The sequence below is a fragment of the Lepidothrix coronata genome, unplaced genomic scaffold (genome assembly GCF_001604755.1).
Source record: "Lepidothrix coronata isolate B3197 unplaced genomic scaffold, Lepidothrix_coronata-1.0 Scaffold33, whole genome shotgun sequence".
Lineage (NCBI taxonomy): Eukaryota > Metazoa > Chordata > Aves > Passeriformes > Pipridae > Lepidothrix > Lepidothrix coronata.
Genome location: NW_016690213.1, coordinates 2,902,606 through 2,920,524, shown reverse-complemented (window position 1 = coordinate 2,920,524; position 17,919 = coordinate 2,902,606). Strand labels below are relative to the sequence as shown.

The window sequence follows — 17,919 nt, the reverse complement described above, 5'->3', positions numbered from 1 at the left end:
TCTAGATACTGCACGTGAACTGTGTCAATACAGTGAGGAATCACGTGAGACTGTAACAAGGTATCAAAATTAGCTTCAGCTGCAAAAGAGAACTAATAAAAAACTAGAATCTAATCCTCAACAATTCCTTGAGGTTTTTTCGTTTGTTTTGTTTTTGAAGTGATGGAATACATTCTCATTCACCTTGAGAAAACCCCTTATCTAAGTTTTATTGGTTTGTTAGAGTGACAGGAATGACAGTACTCCTTTCATATTAATCTATTTTATTTATGCTACCCTCTGTCTAAAAAAACAAAAGTCTTATTCACGGAAACACAAAACCTACTATAACTAACCTAGGAACACTTCAATGTGAAGTGAAACTGCAGCAAGAGAGCATGAGAATTTCTTTTCAACAGGTCACCCAGAGACACTGCTGAGTGTCCATTCTTGGAGATACCCACAACTCAGCTGGACCACAGCCCTGAGCAGTCTGCTCTGACTGAACCTGCTGTGAGCAGGACAGTGGATGAGGTGATCTGCAGACAACCCTTCCCACCTCAGCTGTCCTGTCAGTCTCTTCCTCTATTAGCAAAATACTGTAAGACACTTCTTCTGCATTTTTTATTCTTTACATACATTAATTCTTCTTGCTGGAATGAAAGAATCCAGCCCAGGTTTTCAGGTCTGATACGCCTCAGTGTTTTGGTGAAAATACAATGGCAGCTTAAAGATTAAAATATGCACATATTTTACAAAAAAACCCAACTCATTGGCAATTTTGAAATGAGAACTTTCTCAATGCCAAGTAGTGCATGTCCATGTGCTACTGATTTTTCTGATAAATTCTGTGGGCCCAGTAAGAAAGACCTCTATTTTTTTTTCTATGTAAAAGTAGAGGCAAAAAGTGAACAAGCTATTCCTTGGAGAAAAAACAGTACAAGATAACATAAGGGTTCTTTTCTAAATTTCCTGTTGGTGGACAAAAACCTACTCCAGTTGTGCAAGCAGAAAAGTTAACCCTCCTATCAGAATTGACTAAAATTTGTCTTCACAAACCTCACTACCAAAGTTGTTTTTAACATCAAACCAAAAAAGAACCAAGCCCCTCAGAAACAGAACCAAACCACTAAACCCAGTACAGAATTCAATTTCTGGTTCAGGTGTTTCTTGCCTGCTATTTATTTACTATGCTAGTTTGTTACCACAATTTTACATATGCCATTTCCTGTTTTTCCAGCTCGTTTGCTGTCAGCTGGTTTTATCAAGTATACATAAACTTTACTGACACACTTTCAAATACCAAAAGAGTTCAGCTAGACAACCACACGCAAAATCTCCAGAGATTTCCTTCCCGTTTACAAGGACTGCATAAATTATTTAACACACCGAGTCACTGCACCCATCTTACCGCTTTTGAAAAATCCAAACAGCCCACTCCACGCTCGAAAGTCCCAAGGCCGATAACCTGCAGTGTCACCAGGCTCACCGAGTCCCATACTCTAACATGGGGCTGCAGAGGCTGCGTGAAAAAGCAAGGGGACAAACAGCGTCATCAACAGTGAAAGCATCATATGCCAGTGTCAGGTTTTGTTAATCAAATGCCACCTGAATTACAAACTGCAGACCAAAATGCAGGATGACCTGAGCTAATGATGCTGCTGGATGCTAACTTTGAAGTCAAAAGGGGAGAGTCAAGACAATGTTGCTCCCTGTGTCTGGGCTATAAACAAGGCAGCGCTGCCGTAACTATCATGGCATTTGGTAGTTGTGAACATACTTCAACCAATTTAAGTTAATTGAACAAATAACAGAAGAGTCATCTTGCATTTCAGACCCCAGACCTAGCAATATTATGCAACAACTGAAAATAATGATCAAACCTTTGCTTTTATATAGAAAATAGGAAAAAAAGAAAATAAATGAAACAAACCCTAGTGCACCGAGTTCCCTAACCATCACCAACCACTCAATGAAAATGTCCATGGTTATATTTCATAGAACTACTATCCCAAATCAGCTTAGCCTCAGGAATGTGAAACAATCACAAATGAAGTGGGAATAAAGTTGGCTTAAGGACAGTATTCACCATAGAAAGTGACAATAAATCATTGTGCTGATGGAAAAGCAATCAGCTCTAACAAGAGTCAAAAAATGCTCAGTGGAAATCATAACATCATATATACAAAAAGCCTCACATGAATTTCTTACAAAATCTAAGAAATTAAGTTGAACATCTGAAAAAAAGTTATATTTAATATGCTTCTATACGTTGTAGCATCTGTCTGTTTTTTCCTCTGTTTATAACTTCATGAAAATAATCCAATTAAATTCTGACAGAGTATGCCAAGAGCCAGAGATAAGAGCACTTAAAAGGCACCTTATCTCAAATGAGCAAGTTTATAGGATAGCTTGGCACACCTTCCACAAATTCTCACAGTTGGTTTCCTCTTTCTGACCCACAGAACTCGGGACTTGTTCTCCTCTGGGAGAAGACTCATTGAAAGTAATGTAACAGAAATGATGTGGCTTTATGAATCAATTACAAGCTTCACATTTTCTTGCAGAATTAAAATTGCATTTCCTATGTCATAGGTAACGGACTTTATGAGCTTCTGCTCTTTTTGCTATATGGTTGAGTGCTTCATTGTTACTGTCTTTTGCTAGAGGTACAGGCTGTAACCTGAGAAATGTCAAAGTATCTCAGTAAACACAGTACACAAAATAAACTGCAAACAGAAGGTAATGATTAAAAAAAACTCAAACCACTTTTTCCTGATTTTCAAAACAAGATACTACTGCTCAACAGCTCTATTACTTACCCTTCCATCTTTATCCACTCCAGCTAACTGTCCTGTTGCAATTCTAATTTTGTCTGGATGAACTGCAAGACTAAGACAGACAGAAATATGACTTGCTTTTGCTGTCATAGGTCTTCAAAACTGAGAGGTTTTTTGTAAATTTTTGTTTCTTTGTTTCTCAACAGAAGCCCATGAAGACACTTATGATCCTAAGTCCCACTTTTAACAAGACAGCTTGAATGTTTTTTGTCAGACTATGTCATTACACGCAGTATTGATGGGTTGATCAGGCTCTTGAAATGTTTGCTGGCACACAACTAGGAGTGCCAGAAGAGCCACCTCCACGTGTGCTCTGATCAATCTAAGGTTTGCACTACAGCAGGAGTCCACTGTAACAAAATCTATATTGTCTCTTAATGGACCTCCTGCACATTGTTATGTGTCATATTTATAAACACTACAGTGTATTTTATGCCTCAACTTACAGGTATCATGAATCTGGGGGGAAAAAAGGCAGAGAAGTTGGCTGAGGGTTTGCCTGTGTACCCAGGAGTCAGGGATTACTGCCATGTGAAATGAGTTACTGATTTAACTATACTAAAGAAGTATGGTGCACTACTAGTGTAAGCAAAAATCTGCTCTTGCTTATCACATTTTGCTTTGGAGTTGATGTGAAAAAACAGATTTCAGAATATACATTCTCTCAGTCCTAGAGATTTTTTGACCTACCTTCTTATTTGCTTTCTCTGTAAAATCACAAAGATGAAGAAAGCCTTTGAAACAAGAAAGAGGAAGCAGGGGCGAGCCTGAAGAGGTCAGAATGATGGACACAAAAAAAATTTACAATTCAGTCCTGTTTTCTGAATGAAAGTGAAGAACACAAGACTGGCAGCATTTCTCCCACAGGAAGCAATTACATTTATCAAAACACAGCCAGAAGAAAAGAGCTTCAGATATCAAATTTTCTCCAGTCAGGTACAGTACAGTAGGGAGCTTATGTTCACCATTACATTTTGTGCACTATTCTTCAGACTATCACAGCAACTTCAGTACCTGCCTTTGCACCCACAGTGACACTGGCTTCAATTTCCCTCCCTCTCTAATTCTTTTTGCAAACATCTTTCTGATTTCCCAGACTCTCTTAATACTTGGATGGGGCATCTTCTACAAAAATGAGAAAACGATTGCTCATTTTTCTACTTGGTTTTCTAGTTCTCCTTTAAGGTTACACCTTTGCCATACTTTCTGCAAACAACTGATTTAGAGTTAGGTTAACAACAATTTGTAATTTCTGAGATAACTATCTGGAATAATTTATGTAAAGATCCTTTCTTCAACCTGGCACTCTTCAATTGTCTGCATATCCCCTTGTTTTACGTTTAAGCTAGCATGGACTGCTCTAGCACCATTCATTTGTGCAGGGTTTACTAAAGTGAAATCAAACAGGAAACAACTACAATTATGATGACATTAATTAGTTTACACATATAGCAGGAGAGAAGAAAAAAATAATATATTTCTGCATTAATACACACATACTTACATGCAAATGTTATATACTAACCATTTAACACAGTCTGTATGACCCAAGTAATGCCGCTGAGTTCTCTCCTCATAGTTAAATAGTACCACCACCGATGCTATGAAATATACAATTTCTCCGGTAGGAAGGAGGTAAACATTGGCTCGACAGTCTCGTCCACGATACCCATATCTATACATATTTTAAGTCAAGGTTTTCATAATCACTGAATACCAAAAAAAAAAAAAAAAAAAAAAACCTCGACAAAATTTTTTTTTTTCTTCTTAAAGGATTCCTGAGGAGCAAATGCCCTTTAAGTTTTTCCCTCTGGAACAAAAGCACAATTTCACTAGTAAATTTTAAAAATAAAACAAAACAAACCACATGCAACCGGACTTCAGGAAACCAAACCCCTCAAGGAATGATGCTCATTGATGTTAAAAATAAGACGTGCTAGAAGTAAAGCAAACACAGCGTTGCAGTTTTGTAAGAATTTCCATGCAAAATTTCATTAGGTAACAGCAGGACTTGCTGTTATAATTTACAGCAACAGAGCTGTGTATCTGCACACTGGGCATCAGAGTATTACTTTCATTTGGCCTTTTAAAACAATTCCTAAGGCCCTACAAAAAAAGGCAAGCCTTCTGCACAGCAGCTGCCAAGTTCAGCAAATATTTCTTTAGACTGTTTTAGAGTATTTTTAAAACAAACCAAACTCAAAAGGAACTTACACAGGGAAAAATATTCTATCCCAATCTACCCAAAATATATAAAAGGCATGTTTTCTGTAGGAATTCAGAAGTCTTAAACACAGTGAACCAGCCTTGGTTAGCACTGATCAAACGTTATTATTTCTTTGGAACAGGTGTCATTTTCTTCATCCAGACTATTAATGTGGCTGTCTGCCTATATTTCAGTTCCCTGGGTCACTAGGTACAATTAACATCATAAATCAGACTTTAACAGTAGCTCTACAGCCCCAAAAATATAATTTTCCTGTTATGTCCTGCACTTTAGAGAGCCTTCCGCTTCACTGCCAACTAATACACCTGCAACAGCAATGAAAATATGGGAAATACATTAAGCAATTTCAGCTAAAGGATTCCAGCTTTAGGTTCTGGCTAATCAGGTACATAAAAGAAGTTCAAAGGCTTGCATGGAGAAAGCTGGATGGAAGAAGCTGGCCCTTTCTCACAAATAAAGGCAGGTGCAGTAGTTCAAGTTTGGGAGTATCTAAACGGGTATCTCCTATCTGATAGCCTGGCCTCTGTTCTTCATGGAAAAGGGCTACCTTCTATCAAAAACAGCACTGTACCCCATCCAGTGCCACCCTCCCATCTCCAAAAATCCCCCAGTACACTACTGTTCCTCTTTTGCAGTCCCTCCAGACCACAGGATCAGAGAAACACTTGCAAAATTAAACACATGCTGTAACTAAACAATGGTTCAAAGAGGGACATTGCATTCAGTTGTCAACTAAATCTCTTTGGAATATGGAAAACAAAACAGATTTATATCTTGCTGTCTTCCGTTTATTACAGAAGAACACAATGGCTCCTCTGAAGCAGAGATTATTCACTGGCTTGCTAAGCAAATGATATAGAGAGAAATGCTGATACAACACAATGCTGAGAGCAGAGTAAAAGGATGCCTCTGTTTCTCCTCCATTACTATTAACTTTACCACTAATTTTTCCTCTTTATTCTTCTTTTAAACACTGACGGACCAAAAAGAAACTCCAGAAAGGCCTTTTATAAAAAAAACAAACAACAAACCAAACCATTGAACTTTCAAAACCAATGGGCTACAAGCCAATGAAAATATTTTTTCTATCCTGAAGCATGAAGAACGCTATTCTAAGTACCTTTTCAGAGGAGAAAGGCAGATTTTGTTAATCTGCTGTATACAATACGGAGTGTATTGATAAGGATTTAGTAAGACTGACATCTTTGAACATCCATCCTAGAAAAGTATTAATGATTTACAAAAACACGTCTTTCGACAGCAGAAGCCTACGATGCTTAGCCAAGCTAAAGCTAAATATTTTGGCACCCACCACTGAGCTCTGGCATTTATGAGGCTGCAAAAAAAATGGTTACGTTTTCTTAATCCATTCCTTTCCTTTACCCCTCCTACATAATAAAATACCAAAGAGTGGCTGCATTTTCTAGAAGCATGTTTTTTACAAGCATGTAAAGGTACAACCTGTTTTGTGGGACAGGGAAATTGAGAGACAGCTGCCTTCATATCAAGAATGTTTCTCACAAATGACAAGTACTTTTTTGTCACAGCATTCAATATGCCTAACAAGTTTAAATTTTGGAGGTTGTTTGTTTGTTTGTTTTTACTTGGCTAAAAATAGCCACAGCCCTCATGAAAAATGATCCACTGTACATCAGAATTCAACAGTATATTTACCGCTGTCTTCAATTATTCTTAGAAAGAAGAGCAGCAGTGCTAAAAATAATCTCATAAAACGGAGTCTGAAATACCCTCCAGAAACTGAGCTACCATACACTGGGAGAAAGAATCTATAAAGTCACTGCCTGACAAAAGCAGCCCTGACTGTGACCTCTGTAGCTACTAAATAAGCCAATTTCTCTATTACTAAAAATGTCAGATATGCTTTAACCAGTTCTGAAGTGCAGTAGGAAAGATTGCACTACAAAGCAGGGATACTCAAACTAAATTATTAAATTTAAATGAAATCACTCAGGAACCAGACACAGTCAAGAGCTCAGACTTCCCCATGAACTGCTTTATCTTGCCAAGCAGCTTAGGTACTTCATCAAATGACAGTAATCTGCATGGCAGACAAAAGCTACGTTACTCTACTTTAATCTACAGGACAGGGTATCAGTAGTTGAATATACCAACAGGACACAGTTCTGTAGGCATATATAAAAAGGAGACCCCCCCCCAAACCAATCAACCAACTAAAAACCCACCCCAAAAATCTGTCTGTTCTTTTCTTGAAGTTGTTCACAGTTGAGCAGCATCTTCCAAAACAGTAATAACAAAGGAAAACTCAAATATAAACAATCATCCAGAAGCAGGAGAATTAAAGGCATTCAAAACAAAACTTATATATTGAACAGTTCAACACTCAGTTGATCTTTCAGTTGCAAACCAATGACATTACTAAAATACTCTGTGAATCGTTGTCCTCATGCCTTCTTAATAAGGTGTACAAGGGTTCAATTTGCCATGATATTTGGAAGTTAGAGCTGGCTTGCAAATTTGCTCCCCTTGCTAAACCTGTGCATAAAGTACAAGATCTGCTGCTGCTGTACCTTCCTGTCTCCAAAACTGAAGAACAATTTTGTGCAAATTCATAGAGACCAATATTATGCCATCATAAATTTCACTGCCTTCTCCTCATTTTCCTCACCATCGCATCCAAAAGATTCCCTACACTCATAATTTTACTGGTCTGATTTAAGATGACATTTCCTCAAACAGATTCCAAAACATATGGACGGTTTGTTTAGAGTAGATTTATTTCACTTTAATTAGCCTTCAGTAGGAAACTGGTTTAACCTGAACTTAAGGTCCTTGGACACTAAATAAGTGTGTCCACACTGGGATTTGCACCTACTTAACTGAGGGTGTGATTTCATGATCAGTTTTCATCAGAGCAAACTGGTCACTGACACTGGAAAAGTAAAGATGATATTCCTTCAGCGTGCCAGTTCCAGCCCTTGCGTGCTTGTGGGGCAAATCAAAGCAATGGACTGGTCCTGCTTGAAAGTTAACTTTGCCAAGAAAATTACATTTCAGCCAGACCAGTGACTGACCTAATTCACTCCACAGTCACGACTGCCAGCATCAGCAACAAGGAGCTGTTGGAAAGTTGGGTACCACAGCTTTACAAAGCGTGAGTAAGACCTCTGTTTTCCTTCCAGTCAGACTTTTAATCCAAAACTTTCCTCCTGACTTATGACAGTGTATCATCAACATTCCTAAAAATCTTCCTGATTTCAGCAACACTGGAAGGATCTAACTTCAGATTATTACACCCACTCAAATGCTGCCTAGACATGTTATTTTACTTAAGTACTAAGAAACTTACACAATCATGGCTTACTGGAAGAACCTGTAGAGATGAGTGAGTGACAGGAAGACCCAACCACGTGCAAAAGCACATCTCTTAAAATGAATTTAATGTCTGATCTAGTAAACTTGGAGAATTGTTTTCAGCCACATACCTACTCAGTTCTTCAAATGATACATTTATATTTAGTGCATTTAATGCAAACTAATTTCCAAGAAATTAATCACTTCACTTTGGAGCTGAAATACAGAAGCAGTGCAAAGGACGGCTGCTTCTGCAATTCTCACTGCATATATAAGGACAACAAACCCAAGATCTTCCGTAGTTCTAAAACCTCCTAAAAACGATCAGAGATTGAAAACTAATAATGTTCCTGAATGGAAAGCCTACATTAATATAGAGGGAGGCAGAGGGGGACATTTTTGAAACTCTGTAACTCTCCAAAGACACTTTCTTTCACACTGAAAATAAATTGAATTAGTTTCAACAGGAAAACAAACAAAGGAACAGTGTTTCTGTGCCTACACAGTCTGCCGCTTAAAATCATACTACACAGGAGCTACAAACCGTTTCTATTGTTATACTAATTTGAACTTTTTTCCCTCACTTTTAAGTAATTTTTACCCCTTAACAGAGAAGACAAAACACTGGATTCTAGGGGGAAAAATGCAAGACAAGACAAACAGGGAACAGTGAGTAGTTACTGATATTAAGGATACACCCACTCCAGTTTTAATTTTTCAGGAGGCAGCTCTGTCCTAATATCATCATAGTTTTCTACATCAGAAGGAATGTACATTGTGATTGGTCGACCTCGCATGAACATCTTGATATATTCTCCCTCTGTTGAAACAAAAGAGCATATTAATCATGTGGCAAGTTTACACAAGTAATAAGCACAAAAGATATGAGGAATTAGCAGAGTGATGCAAATAACACCTGTGATATAACAATTATTTTTGAAATGTAAGCTTGGTAAAGGCCTAGATTTTTTTTTTTTTAATGGAACACTAACACACACATACACACAGAGTAAGTGTTAATTGAATTTGTGATAGAACAGACTAAGCATGTAACATTTTAGACATGCAAGTTAAATTATAAAGGCAAATTTCAAATTCAATTTCAAATCTGAAATGGAATAAATATGTAGTCACAGTATCACAATATAAGGTATGTCAGGTTGAATAGGATCTGAAGAAGTCTTTAAATCCAACTTCTGTCTGGCCATGAGGTCAGACTAGGTTGCTCAGGCTTTTGCGTAATCCAGACTTGAAAACCCCCAAGGATGTAGATGGCACAGCCACTTTTTGCACCTGGCACTTGCCAGCACCCTCAGGGCTGCCCCCTGCAGCCTCTCTGCCCCCAGACTGTATCCCTGCCAGGGACATCTCCTTCCCACAGGTGCTGGATCTGGCATTTGTCCCTGCTTAATTTTATGAGGTTCCTGCAGGCCCACACATCCAGCACATCAACTGGGCCCCCTGGTCTGCTGTCACCTGTGAACCTGAGCATTTTAAAGATGCTAAACAGGAGAGGTCCCGGCCAGAATCCTGCAGACTCCACTTGACACCTACTGGCCACCAGGCAGAGTATGACCCAGTTAACCACCACTCTCTGAGGCCACTATCCAATTGAATCTTTCACCCACCCAGCTGTCCACCTATCCAAATCCTAATGGCCAGAAAATTTTGGTGACAGCAGAAGCAACATAGTGTCAAAAATAATCTCTTGCTTACAAAAAATTTTTAGAAGATGCAAAGATCAAGAAATAATCAAAGTTGTGAACAAGAATAACCCTAAGCCAGGGTCTCTACCCTGAGAAAAGCAAAACCTGTAACTATTTTCATCCACTAAAATTATAAACCTATCTTGTACAAAGTTTGGAAATTAATTCTTGATGCTCACGATAGACAAGATAGAAGAACAGCAATCATCAGACTACTGAAAAAATGTGGTGAATATTCTAGGTTATTTAAAAGAAATATTTCTGATCATAAGGGATTTTATTATTTTATTTATTTTATAGCATTGAAATAGTGTGGAATTGTGTTGAATACCTCCTCAACTCTGAAAACACCAGAAAGCACTAGCTTTGAATACAGCAGTGGTGATCTTAGCACACAGCAGTGATTTGGACAGCACTGACACATACAGAAAAAAAAATCTGTGGTGATCAAGCCATATAATATATTCAGTAATGCCTAACCCGAGAAAGAACTACCCATGAGCCTGTGTGATTTTAACTTCACTTGTCACTGTACTGATCAAACTTAACCAGATCAATGAATCCATGTACCTGAACATAAGCTAGTTAAAAGTATTCTACTACGTGGATGATACTCACTGTGAAGATTTCACAACACATATGGCTTAATTTGTCAAAAACTTTTGGTTTTCATCTTAACACATGGTAGTTGGAGTTTCTTAGTGCTTAAGAATTTTATCAATTTTCGTTTGATGAAAAAGACCACCATTTCTCAGATTTACCAAGTTACCAGATCTAAAAATATGATTAGTCTGTTCAAGTCAACCTTCTGAGACCCAAGAATTCATTTTACTTGAATACCATGTCACTTTTATCCTCAGTAAGTTTACCCTGTGCTGGAAGCAAATACAACTGAAATCTAGTGCAAAAGAACCCCACAGGTTCAAGAAATTATTCCTGAGTAGAAATTGCAATAATTGAGCAACGTAAAACTAACACATAAAAAAAGGTTGTTCTTACTTGGCATATTAATACAAGGAAAGTTGAGCCATATAAGTACAGTATGAAAGGAATAAATACTGAAAAGATGAGAAACAGTTGTCTTGCTTCTTTCTAAGAACAAACACAGATCCTTTGAAAAAGAACCTTGCGAGTCCATCCACTGACAGCAGTAGAAAGCTTGACTCAGATAAAATAAAAAAGAACAAAGAAAATCACTTCCGGGCAGCTAAATTAGAAACAATAGTTAGTTTACCAAATGTGCATCGCTTAATTGCACTGCTCAGAAAAGCTAAAGATTGGAGCTGTCACTAGTTTGACACAAATGTTTAGATAATTAGTCCAAACTAGTAACATGTCTCATTTTTCCACCAATATATTTTTTATAGTATGTATTTTCAGACATAAAATAACACTGGCCAAAACCAAGAGTAATGTATTAACAATGACCTTTCTATTAAAATCTGGCACCCGCACTCTTATAAATTAAAGCCTGAGGGTATTTACAAAAGATCGCTCCTTTGTGCAAGTCAAATTCTTGATTTAACACTGAGTTTGACACGTCTGGTTCCACCAGATCAGTGTAAAATGACACCAAAAATTTAGGATCAAATTCCTCATTGTTGCTTAGAACAGTGGAGACAAGCTGCAACTGAAATTCTTAAGGATGGAAGCAGTTGCACCTGTCAGACTTTGAAGACGAAAGAGATGAAGAGTCCAAGAGCAATTCAGTCAAGTCTCTGGCCAGAAGGGGCTCTCCTGGAGCTCAGGGAAAAGAATATCTGCAGGATATTCAGATACAAATTAGCTCTCTGAACTTTCCATTAAAGAAAGAACACTTTTTACCTTTATTAGCTAGCTGCACTTACTCAAGATTACCTTTGAAGATACATATTTAACACACTTGTTAGAAAGACATAGGTTAAGTATAACTTGATTAAGCCTCTCTCTACAGAAGAGGAAGGATTAGAAAAAAAGAGACGACCCACTGAAAGATTTTTGTCTAAGACTGTAAATTTCCTTTTGTCAGAATAACCTGCGGGGCAGATATAATATTAATGTAAAAACCTTTTTGAAACACTAGAGAGGATGGCAGCATATCAACACCACCATTCCCAAACAGGAACTAATTGCCTTAGGCCAAATTCTTGTATTTGCAAGTTAAGAAAATCAGTGATTTAACTCTTACATACTACAGTTGCTCAAATTAATGCTCAAGAGCATTAGACTACATTTCTTTCCTGCATTCTCACTACTTTCCAGTACATAGAAGAATGTCTAAATTTCTTTTTCCTTCTTTTGGAAGAAAGGAGCCTTGGTCATGTTATGACAGATAATGTATGAAAGGGACTACAGGGAAGAAAAAGTTTTAAAGAGAGTGGGTAAAAACCCCACCGAACTCCAACCAATAAAAAATCCTTGAAAATTCTGGTATCTACCAGCCTGAAAACAATAGCTATGAAAGTAAAAACCTCTAGTCCGTACAAAGACATGTTCAGGCCCCACTACCCTCTCTGCAGAAGCATTTGGGGAAGGCAGGGTGGAAAGGGATAGGAGGGCATACCTTTAAGAACCCTTGGCACTTGCTAAATTAATTAATCTGCAACTCCAGACATCCTATAAATCCTTTCAAATATGGATCAAACCAATCAAAAAGTAAGAGTTGAAGCCTTGCAGATAGCACACCCAGGTGCCATGGATTATCCACACCACACAAAAAGTAACAGCTCAGGCTCCCAGTTGTTACAAAAGGTAGCATCAAGTGGATGGAGCTTCCTGGCTTCTGGGGCTAGCTCTTCACCAGGAACAGCTGTAGCTACTTTTGTGCAGCTTTGAGCTCAAATTCACAGCCCTTGCCAAACTCTGCTTGGCTCCACAATAATTCACCTCTGGAGCCTTGACAAGCTCTTTGCACAAGCGCCAGGGAATACAGGATCAACACTCCCAATTTTTGCTCCCAGGATCGGCTCAGGTTTATTAGCCTCATGTAGCAGTCCTCTGGGTGTGCTGGACCTAAGCAAACTCCTTGCAGGTCTTGGCTCTCCGTGGCTTCCCCAGAGGTTTGGGGAAATTATTATCTCAGCCACACAGATGCAGAAACACTTCATCCGACTAAAATGTGACCACAGTCACATGAAGGGACACAAAACACTGCTCAGAAGGAGAGACACAAAGAGAGAAGCCAGGACATGGTGAGGGCCCACGTAAAGGTGGGTTAGAGCACTGATCAGGCTTGTGGCTTTGCGAGGAACATCCTGGCTGAGCTCAGCCTAGTCCAGCCTGATGGACCCAGAGCATGCCCCTCAGAGCCCTCTCTCTGCTTGCATCACTCTGTTTTTCACTCTGCAGGGTACTGCAGCACTCACTTTCTAGAGCAGAGTCTTGGCTGCCACTGGGTGACACAAACACACTCTACTGTTTCCGAATAGCATCCAAAAACCTCCTTCTCTCCTAGTAGTTGGGAACCTTCCGACTTCCAGGTGACAATATCACATGTCCAGGTTGTTTTCTTTTTGTGAGCATTGACAGCACGATTGCTCACTTCAGCACAGGTTTGCCCTGTCTGAAAGTGCATCAGGTGAGCATGAAAACAGCAATCCTCCCAGCCTTAATTTTGAAAAAATAAAAACATCAGCTATTTAACTCTCTTTTGAACAATAAGGTTTCAGTCTGTCTCCACACCATCACAAAATTTATCTTTCATGATTGTTGGTGCATGCAGTATTACAGAAGAGAACCTACCAGGGTTTTGATGCATTAACAGTTTCCAAAAGGCTATATGGATCTCCATTAGAATTACTTCTGATACATTCTAGGATTCCATTTGTGTTTTCATAAGTTAGTGGTTCAATTTTCATATGATTAAGTAGCATGTTATAGCCCTTTTCCCCATCATTGAATTCTGGCAGGCAACCTGTTTAGAACTTTGCTAGCAACTCCTGTATGTGTGATCTTTCACTTTGAATAATTTAATTTTGTCTTATGTTACTCCAAGCCTCAGGAACATCTAGGTCTTACTGTATTAAAATCTCAGCTTTCAACTCTATCAATTTGGACTCTCAGCTTCATGCCATTAGTGAAATTTCAGTGCTACTACTTTCCTATGTTAAGTTCATTAGTGTAAACACTAAGCCAAATAGGTCCCAACAGGCTGGAAGCAGATGTTAGCAACCAGAGAATCTACTGCAGGTTCTTTGAAAGTTTATAGGCTGATAAAAAAGAGAAATAAATATGTCAGTGAAACAAGGTGCTGCTAGTGAGAGGAAACTCTAGAAGCCTGGCTCATCTGCAAGGAAACAAGTGCATCTTCACTCACAGTCACCGTAAGCCAGTATACTGACCTTGCATGCAAAGAAACTGTTGGTAAAGCATGTAACACCAAGAATCCAGGACTAAAGCTAGGGGCAAATAGAAAATTGTAGACATATAGTAGATTGGCTGAAAATTTTCTGCAAAGCCTCCTTGTATCAAAAGCAGATTACTGTTAACATAAATAAGCTATTAATCTCATATAAAAAAAAGGAGATTAAGAAAGAAGAAAAAAGCAGCACAAAGGTAGCAGTAAAATTCAACTCCCAACAATGTCTATTAATTCACCTTGGGAAGAAAGTTTAAAATCCAGCAATTCAGGGGAAGCAAGCTGGAAGGTAAGGCCAATGAAAAACACTGCAGGTGATAACAGATAGCAAAGATATGGCAAGACAGACCATCTGAAAGGCTGAAATTAAGTGCTGTCAAAGCACTTCATGGACAGTGCTTCCATGAAGTCAGCACACAAAGACTTATGCAATGGCACATAAGCAATTTATTACTTTCTGTGAATCATATTCCTAGGGGAATATGGAAGGTTTGCAAAGGAAAATAATAAAAATAATAGGAACTGAAAGGAGGAGAAAAAAACATCAAAGAAGTCTCTGTAGATTAACTCAGAAATATCTACAGCGAAAAGCAATTCAGGAGACATGAAAGCTACTTTTTAGATACTTCAGAAATCTGAAGACAGTGACATTACAAAACCAAAATCCTGTTTTCCAAAAAGCACTCCTCAAAAACAAATTGTCAAGGAATATACAGTGGTTTTGTAGAAGGATGTGAGAAGCCTTCATCCTCAATTACTGATTTCTTCAACAAAACCAGACAAAATATTAGAAAAATGTATTTTATATCCCACTGTTCCTCGTTATTTAGACAAGACACTGAGGTAGCCCTGCAAGTCTGTGCTGTAATTAACTGCTCTTAAGCTAGCAAGTGTATGGATAAAGGGAAGTCTAATGAGCATACAGCAGATTATATATATACACACACACAGAGTAGGTAATAGTGAACAAATAGCAAAATTAACTGCTTTTCTACATGGTTTTAAGTTTAATTCTAAAAGAATCACTACAGGAATTTTGCAAATTATTAATGACTTTTTCAGTAGGTCCCACCCCATCTAGTTTGAAAGATCAACGTGGGTCGATGCATCAAAACCCTCAGCTCAGTTCTATTTGTGTGTAGCATCTAAATCTTATCCTTAAAGTGAATTACAAGCAAATGAAAAAACCCTGAAGACTCCAACTAGCTTGGCCAAGTAGAACGCTCTACAATAAACTACCACATCCAGAGTACATTTATTAATCTGTCTTCACCTTCTAGTTGCTTGACCAGTGAAGTTATGCTTTTTAATACTACAAATAGCTTCTTTCCCACAAGCTTTCTGCTTTCAGGCCTGTGTCCAAGAACTCTGCAGGACCACTAACCTGAGGGACAAAGGCTTAGAAGCCTGTTTCTAATTTAAACCAGCACTAATAGCACAGAGACGAATAACCAAATTCAGCCACCATGCCCAGACCACTACATTTTAAGTTACAGAGGAATTAAAATGTGGCTGCAGGTCTGCCATCTCTCACCCCACGCTTGCTGAACCTGACAAGAGGACAGCCACTGTTGCTATTGGTGCAATGCCAACCAAATAGCTGGAAAAAGCAGATTAGACAATAGACTTGCCTTGATTTGGAATGATTTTACAACTTCGCCTGGAAGCTTCTTACCAGATCTTTGGTTATTAAATTTTATATAATTTGATAAGTAAACCACAGTTACAACCTTGCTTTTTAACGTATCAGGTGACATTAAGAATCTAAGTATTAACGACAGTTACCATTTGCAATGAACTAACTGAAATTTTAATACTAAACTCTAGTTTTTTATGAAAAAAAAAAAAAGGACTCAAAAAGGAATACTGGACACAAACGAGCTCAATAAAACTGTATCTAAATGCTTCCTGCTTAAATAATAAAATTCTAACTTCAACAAGAACCAATGGTAAAAACTGCCAAATACAAATTTGTTCTTTTGACAGTACTGATGGTTTTTAATAATATGCACTGTGCCTGAATGAGATCAAGCAGTCCAATAATGAGATAGACTGAGTCTCCATTTGCCCTCAGGGCAAGAGCACCTTCAATAATAATCTGACACAAAATCTGTGCCTGATGAAAAAACTGTTCCAAGGTAGTTACTGAATTTTGTACTCTCAGAGGACAGGACACATTGTCAGCAGGGTAAATTTTTTCCGTTCTATGCTTCATGACTGCTCTGTGCTGTGAAGCTAGAACTATAGTACAGTTAAACTAACAGAATAAATAGTACTGGAAACTAATAAAGCACAAGAGAAAAACCAACAACAAAAAAACAAACGTAGGAATGCAGTGAATGTTTCCCATTAATTCTTTCACATATGGTTTTTATTGCCATCCAAAAAGTTTAAGTGTCTCATTACTTTATAATAAGTGAACAAGTGATTCATATATGGAGCTGCTATCACTGAAAATCAAACTCAAACACAGAATCTCAGTGAAATAAATTACCTTTTATCTTAAAATAAGCCAGGCCTTTAACTTCTGGGTATAAAAATACGAATGCTTTATGATTAATACTTTAAAAATGTTTCTGCTGAAGTGAAAAGCAAGATGGATTTTACAGGCAATTATAAACACCTGCTGGTAAAGAATTTAAAAGAATAACTTTAGTTAGGGTTCTTTTAGGGCTGTAGTAAGCACCTGTTCATTTCACTCATATTGTCATCAGATTTTCACAGAATTTTAATACCTTCTTAGTACTGGATTTTATTGTAAAAAGATTGGCCTGATTTACAAAGACAAACAAACAAACTGACGGTATGACCTCTGCTTCAGCACATATCCAGATGCATAAAGCTCAGGACTAACCTTAACATGAAGTAGATGCAATTCAACCCAAGTGGGAGAGATAAAGGCACCGAGGGAATGTGATGAACATTGTAACACACGTGGCCTCGGCATGGAGCTAAACAGAGGAAAATCAACTGGTTGCCCCAAGGCAGCTGCAGGCTGTGGCTTCCCGTGCTGCTGCTGCTCCTGGCAGGAGAAGAGAATTGCCTAGGTCTTGTCGATATTTGTCGATATGCAACACTCTCTGGGGACTCCATATCAAACCAGTCAATCCAGACACCAAAGCTAAAGCCTTTCACTACTGAAGCTCATCTCAGATTCTCACTTATTCCTGAAGTCTTTCATTATAATAGCTAATACATACTATCAACAGACATCAGAATGAATCTGCACAGACTGTTGCAACACAGATATTACTGCAGTAACTTCTGCTGCTAGAAAAATTGGGTTCCAAGAACTAAACATGCAAAAAATATATTTATCTATATTTTGTGGTACTATACTGACATTTTCAAAACAGCTGAATCAGAAAAAGGAAACAAAGTGATTCCAGGATGTTCAAAGCTACACAAAAATGTCATCTTCCATCCCATTATCCCATGCAAACACCTTCTGCTATGATAATTTGCAATTTCACAGTGATTCCAAACTTATTTTATGTG

The 17,919-nt window shown here is 38.1% G+C and overlaps 1 protein-coding gene across 5 annotated transcripts in view; it reads right to left on the bottom strand.

The window, feature by feature from the left end:
* The window catches only part of EML4 (echinoderm microtubule associated protein like 4), a 151,733-nt gene that overhangs the window by 27,774 nt on the left and 106,040 nt on the right, over window positions 1-17,919 (bottom strand). For all 5 annotated transcript variants that reach the window (XM_017811756.1, XM_017811757.1, XM_017811758.1 and 2 more), the window contains 4 exons: window positions 9,076-9,199; window positions 4,345-4,494; window positions 2,802-2,871; window positions 1,391-1,501 (listed from right to left, as the gene is read on the bottom strand). In XM_017811756.1, coding sequence (XP_017667245.1) covers window positions 1,391-1,501; window positions 2,802-2,871; window positions 4,345-4,494; window positions 9,076-9,199 — 455 coding nt within the window. The remainder of the gene's footprint in view (window positions 1-1,390; window positions 1,502-2,801; window positions 2,872-4,344; window positions 4,495-9,075; window positions 9,200-17,919) is intronic.